Consider the following 6,746-nt stretch of genomic DNA (forward strand, 5'->3'; position numbering starts at 1 on the left):
CATCCCAGTGCTCCCTTGGTGATCCCAGCACCATCCCAGTGCTCCCTATCCCACTGCAATCTTATTTCAGTCACACTGAATATCTCACACACATTCAGCCGGAATTAATAATCCAGAGATATCCATCATTCCTTACATATCCCTTGTGGGTTTCTGGCACAGGAGGGGGAAGATCTGAGGGGATCCAGGACACTCCACCCTGAGCCTCCCAGCCAGGGTCTCCCCAGTGCCACAGCAACACCACAGAGCGAGGAATCTCCCACCAGATGTGGGAACTTCCCCGTTTTTTTTCCCCTAATTTAACGACCAATTTGAATTTTAAAAGCATGGGAGAGATTCCTCCAAGTTCTGCCACCCTCGGAGGCAAAATTCCAGCACAATCCTGTCACCCACTGGCACAAAATGACAGGAATTTGGCCATGAAGGCATGAAAAAGGTTCAGCAGGAAAACACATCCCCGAGCCAGTGAGAAGAGGCAGGAAAAGTAGGAAAACCTGCTTTGCAAAAAGCTTTTTTTTCCACACTTAAAGCTGCAAAAATATCGATTTAACTCAGAAAAAAGCCACAAAACTCAACAACTGAGCTGCCTGGGCAGTCACCCTCCTCATCCTCACCCCCTTCAACACCTCTGTGTTTAATTCCTGACCTGACAATGAAGTTTTCCGGCTGGATTTTTAGTTCCAAGTCAGGGGGAAGCCATCCAAGAAGCCTCTCCCATGGCTAAACTCATTTTCCCACTCAACCTGGCACATGGAGCTGGACAAGGCACCCACAGCTCCTCCTGGGAGAGACATCCCCACTCCCAAGTGTTTCCTCTGGGAATTTCATCTTTTGAATCATGATTAGGGGAATAAAAACCACCTTCCTGAAGGATTCTCCAAAGCTGCCCCACTCCAGCTCTCCTCAGCTACACCCAGGAGGAGCAAACCTCATCCATCCTGAGGCAGATCCATCCCTCAGAAAGAAAAAAAGAGGAGCAGGACACTCACTGGGACGAGGAATTTCTTGACCTCCTCCATGGCGTGGGCCATGAGGGCGTAGGCCTCGCAGGGGGGCCCAAAAACCTCGATGAAAACGTGCAAATCCATGTTGAGATGGGCGTATTTGGGATCTCCCCCTTTGCGGAGCTCTTCCTCCTGCAACAAAGCACAGCACAGGGCTCGAAAATCTATTTGAGAGGCAGAAAAAGCTCTTTTTTGGACCTCTTTTTAGCTCTTTTTCTGAGCCTTGCCAGGGTCTGTAAGGGTATTTTGGATACGGAGTTTGAGAAGAAAAAATCTTTCACCTTTTTGTTGCTGCCTCTTCATGAGGTTTTTTTTTTGGGGGGGGTTTGGGAAGGGATTTTGGGTACAGAGCATGGATGGGAAGAGTTTTGTAAGAAAAAACCTTCTACCTTTTTATGGCTGGATGGTTTTTTTTTACTAAATCACCCTTTTTAATTGGTGCCAGCCAAATTTTGACCTCAGAATATTGAAATACCCTCTTCTACACCACTTTGTAGAGCTCCATGCCTCAAACAGCTCCTCTACCTCTGCTCCAAGATCTCTTTAAGATATCTCTGGTTTTTGGACTGTTTTTCAGTTATTTAAGAAGTTACAACCAACCTGGAAGTGTTAAAAAGCTTTTTGTGCTGCTCAAGTCAAAGCAGCATTAATTTACAGCTCTGCCTATTCTTAAGCTCAGTTTGGAAAACAAGCAGGAAGAAATAAAAACCATCTTTTTCCCCAGATTTTCTTTTTTTTTTTTTGCTGTTAAAAAACCCCTCCTGGCACTCTGTGATTCACCAAAGATTATCAGGAACATGCTGCTCCAACAACTCCACTGAACCAGAAGAATGCAAGGATTTCAGAGGGAGCAGCTAAAAAAGGGGATTTTTATCTTTTGATGGAGGGGGAAAAGATTCCTTCAGTGAATGGTTCTTCAGGGAGGAGCTGGGATTAATTCTTATTTTATCAACTTTGCGCTTCATCTTTTAGAGAAGCTTTTTCTGGGTTGGTTTTTAAGAAAATGCTTGGAGAGCCATTAATTCTCCCACCATAAACAAGGAATTTTGTGGGTGTGTGTTTTCCCTTACCTTGGCTTTATCTCTCATTGAACCCTTCCCCAGCACGGAGATTTTAGCACCAGTTTCTTCCTGAAGTCTTTTAATGGTGTTGCCTTGAGGTCCCAAAATCTTCCCAACGAAGTTGAACTGGAAATGAAGAAAAAAAAAACCAAACAAAAATCAGCTCCAGAGCTCAAAAGCTTCAACAAAATTTTTTCTGAATGTTCTGTTGGCTGACAAAAAAACCATTCTCCGTTTTCTCCTCACCTCACCCAAAAAAATGCACAGGAAAATTTGAGTTTCAAAAGGAAAATTTAAGTTTCAAAAGGAAAATTTGAGTTTCAAACGGAAAATTTGAGTTTCAAATGGAAAATTTGAGTTTCAAACGGAAAATTTGAGTTTCAAATGGAAAATTTAAGTTTCAAAACAAAAATTTTTCTGAATGTTCTGTTAGCTGACAAAAAAAAAAAAACATTCTCCATTTTTTCCTCACCTCACCCAAAAAATGCACAGGAAAATTTGAGTTTCAAAAGGAAAATTTGACTTTCAAACGGAAAATTTGAGTTTCAAACGGAAAATTTGAGTTTCAAACGGAAAATTTGAGTTTCAAAAGGAAAATGTGAGTTTCAAACGGAAAATGTGAGTTTCAAACGGAAAATTTGAGTTTCAAACGGAAAATTTGAGTTTCAAACGGAAAATTTGAGTTTCAAACAGAAAATTAAAGTTTCAAATGGAAAATTTGAGTCTCAAATGGAAAATTTAAGTTTCAAAAGGAAAATTTGAGTTTCAAACGGAAAATTTGAGTTTCAAAAGGAAAATTTAAGTTTCAAGCCCTTCTTTTCATGGAAAAAAAAAGCTCCAGCAGAACAATCAAGCTAAATTTACACCCCTGAACTGTTTAATTCCAACATCTACTCTGCAGCAGCTTCACAGCAAATCTTCAAGGAGTTAAATGAGTTCTTCAATTTAAAACACAAAGCTCCACACGTGGAATTGTCTGTTCCAGCAAGCACAGATCCCAGCTATGCACAACCCAAGACAATCTAGAAAAACTCAATATATTAGAAATAAAAACCCTACAGGCCTGCAAAGGAAAAAAAAAACCCAAACCAAATCCCACAGTGGAACACTGGATTAACTCCTGCCACAAAATCCCACCGAAAACAAGCAAATCCCAGAGATTCAGTTGCTCTTTTCTGGCCCTCACCTTGGGGTACTGTTTGACAGGGATCAGAACTCGTTCTTTCAGTTTCATATTCTTGTGGGAAAATAAATCCAGGTAGTTCTCTTCCTCATCCTTCTTTGTTGGCTCCCCCTTCTGAATTTTTTCAATTTCTAAACAAGATAAAAATAGGGCTGCTTTATATTCCTCAAACATTCAGAGATGGAATCGTGACAAGGATTGAACCCTACAAATGCCACAAGGAAATTCCTGTGCCTTCCTCTGCCAGCCCCTGAACGCAGCCCCCACCCTAAATCTACAAAGAAACCAGCCCAAACCACGTGAAAATTATAAATTTTTGCTATCATGCGACAGAAATCAGCAGGTTTTTTAGCATCCAACTCGAATTATTGGAAATCTGTCCTTTAATTAGTGGTGGCAACACCTCCTGGCACGACGAGTTTCAGTTAAATTGAAAAGATTCCCAATAAACACCAGTGTGGTCTGGGTCAGGAAATTCTCCCAGCCTCATTTCATGAAATAAATTCCGATTTAGCACACAAATAATTCCTAACTGGGTTTTTAAACCCTCAGGTGTGCAGCCATAAAAGTGTCACAAGTTCTCAGCAATGCAACTATGAATTTTTTTGGCCCTCAAAATAAGATTTTTGGGTTTTTAATTTCCTGTGGTGAATTAAAAATGAGTTTTAAAACCCCACTGAGGTGGCCTGGCTGCAGGGAAGGAATGCTGCAGCCTGAGGGGAGCTGGGACAGTCCCAATAACCTGCTGGAAGTGGGTCATTAAGGGAAGTTAATTAGGGACTGGTACACAAACACCTCCTCAAAGCCGCCTGGAAATTCAGCTTTCACTGAGAGATGACCCACATGGAGATTGAAAATCCTCTTCCAGGCATTTCTGAGTTATTAATGCATTTTCCTCGTGCAGGAATAACCCCCAGCATTTTCCAGAAGAAATGGAAGCTGCCTGGAATTCCCTTTCCAGAGGTGGCCGGTCACGCACAATCTTTAGTTAAAACCCAACAACTCCATGACAAATTCATCCAAATTTGGAGCCAATCCATTGCTAATAACCCCAAATTCCTGATGAACCTTTGGTCCAACAGAAAAAAACCCCCCCAAACCGCTCACATCATTAATATCCACCCCAAATCCTGAGTTCAGGCTCTTTACCAGGAGAGGAGCACGACCCTTGGCGAAAAACCAAACGGAGCCGTTTCACCAACAAACCCAAGGGCTGCAAATGTAATTCCTGAGCCTTTTCCAGGGCAAAGAGACACTTCCCAAGATTATCCACAGCATTGGGATGGAGCTGCAAGGGCAAACTGCAGCCTGTTTAGTCACGGGCAGCATTTACAGCACCGTGCAGCTGCAATATTTTGTATTTCCTGGGGTTTCTGGCCACGTCAAACCATCTGCTTGAGCCTGAAATGCTCCTGCTCACAGCTCCACGAGCCTGCCACGTGGATTTGATGGTTCTGGAGGTCTTTTCCAACCTTAATGGTGGTGGATACTTGGGGTATTATCCATGTGGGAATATTCTGGGATCATCCAAAGGGGAACAAGGGGTCACCGTCACCCCTCGGAACAAGCCCTGGGCTGAGAAGCGTCTCTGACCACAGCCATAAAAAAATGAATCCACTCTTAAGGAAACATCATTAAATAATCTCTATTTTAACGAATTATTTTTAATTATAGGCCCAGTAATAAAGTGGGTTTTAGTTGGAAGATCTAAACAGAACTCAGAGGTTTTGGGGTTGCAAACTAGGCTCAAACCATGGCACAGAATTGTGATAAAACCACTGAATTTTGTATTTCTCCTCACTGCAGCCCCTTGGCTCCCTCACAAAAGTGTTACCATGACTCCTTACTTTTCAAAATTGAGTCGTTTTGAAAGAGATCTCTTGAATTTTGCTTTAAAAAGAAGTGATTTTTCTGAAGATACAAAGCAAAAGTAAAAAACCCTCAAGTTCATGCACTGCCAAATCTATAAAGTAAGACAAAAGGGCTGCCTTGGTTCGTTTTATGTAATTTTTTTTTAATTTAACTCCCAGAACAGAGCAGAGAATCAAGATTTGGAAATGAAAGGCTGCACTGGTGGCCTGGTTCAGGATAACTTAAAACCCTATAAAGCCACTTCTCAAATAATTTGTTTTTCTGAAAATGCATCCTGCTGATAAACAAGAGTTTACTCCACACACATCCAGAATAAAACACCCTGAAACTTCCTTCATAAAATGAAACTAAACAGGAATTCATTGCTGTTCAAATTAAACATTAAAATGGAACTAAATACAGGAATTTCCTGCCTCCTGAAAACACCACAGGACTGGGTGAAAGCCTCTGCAAACCACTGAATCCCAGTTCACACCCAGCAAAATCCATCTCTGCCTCCTGCCAAAGCTGCAGAAACATCTGGGAATTGCTCTGGGAGGGCCACAAGGAATTAAAAAATCACTCAAAAAAGACAAAAAAAAAAAAAGCAGCAGCAGCACCTCCATGCCTTGAAATGGAACATAAAACGTAGGGGAGGAGAAGGAGCAGCAGAGGAATTCCAAGCTTTTCCAAACTTTGGGAATTCAGGGCAGCGTGAGTGACACCTCCAGATCCAAGTGGGGAGCCTGGAAAGAGGTGAGGAAGGATAAACCCAGGGCAGTGGTGACCTGGATGTGACACCAGGAGCAGCTGTCGGATAAAACCCGGATTCCTGGAAGGATCCAGGCCCATTCCAGAGGTTTTCTGGGAGAAGGTTACCTGCTTGCCACGGGGAATGTCAGCAGGCTGGCGGCATGAGTGGCTTTTCCAGGGCTTCCTGTGGGGCAGGGATTGGCTCAGCAGGATTCCTATGGGGCAGGTAAAGGGGGTTGGTAACGCTGCTGCTCCTCGTTTGTGCTCCCGAGCTAAGCCCAGGTTTTTCCTTAATAATAAAAATCCATGGGAAAGGCTGGCCTGCAGCACAGCTGGGCTCTGGGAGCACAGGTATGTTCACTTCATTTGAAAGGCTAAAACATTACCTGAACAGCACAATAATACTGACCCTGTGCTCCCCCAAAAATCCCCAAAGAGTTTGGGGTGGCACCTCTGAGGAAAGCAGAGGCTCCTCCATCCCTCCCTGCTTCCCAGCTGGTTTGATTTCTCAGGAAGGGGAAGCAGCAACCTGTTCCTGGATGGATTTCAAGAACTTGGCAAGCCTAATCCCACAGTTTCCCTCCCCAAAATACACCCCCTGGCTTGGGATTCCTGGGCAGGCAGCTCTGCTTTTGGAGCTTTGCTGGGAAGGGAGGGCACTGCCAGGAGAAGGGGCATGGGGAGGGAAAGGTGAGCTGTGGGACACGGCACAGGTGGGAAAAGCTCCTGGGGGGGAATGGGAATGGCCAAAGGAATGAGGACAGGAAGAGTGAGAACAGGAATGGCCACAGCAGCAGGAACAGGAATGGCCAAAGGAAGGAGGACAGGAATGGCCAAAGGAGGGAGAACGGGAATGGCCAAAGGAGGGAGGACGGGAATGGCCAAAGGAGGGAG

General features: G+C 43.7%; 1 protein-coding gene across 1 annotated transcript in view; it reads right to left on the reverse strand.

Moving 5' to 3' along the window:
• KHDRBS1 (KH RNA binding domain containing, signal transduction associated 1) overlaps positions 1-6,746 on the reverse strand; it is a 21,466-nt gene that overhangs the window by 11,295 nt on the left and 3,425 nt on the right. The window contains exons 2-4 of the mRNA XM_042015597.1: positions 3,252-3,379; positions 2,075-2,191; positions 990-1,136 (exon numbers count right to left, since the gene is read on the reverse strand). Coding sequence (XP_041871531.1) covers positions 990-1,136; positions 2,075-2,191; positions 3,252-3,379 — 392 coding nt within the window. The remainder of the gene's footprint in view (positions 1-989; positions 1,137-2,074; positions 2,192-3,251; positions 3,380-6,746) is intronic.

This window comes from Corvus kubaryi, unplaced genomic scaffold (genome assembly GCF_017639235.1).
Source record: "Corvus kubaryi isolate FWS band 111438036 unplaced genomic scaffold, C.kubaryi_AGA036_p1.0 split3-37304, whole genome shotgun sequence".
Lineage (NCBI taxonomy): Eukaryota > Metazoa > Chordata > Aves > Passeriformes > Corvidae > Corvus > Corvus kubaryi.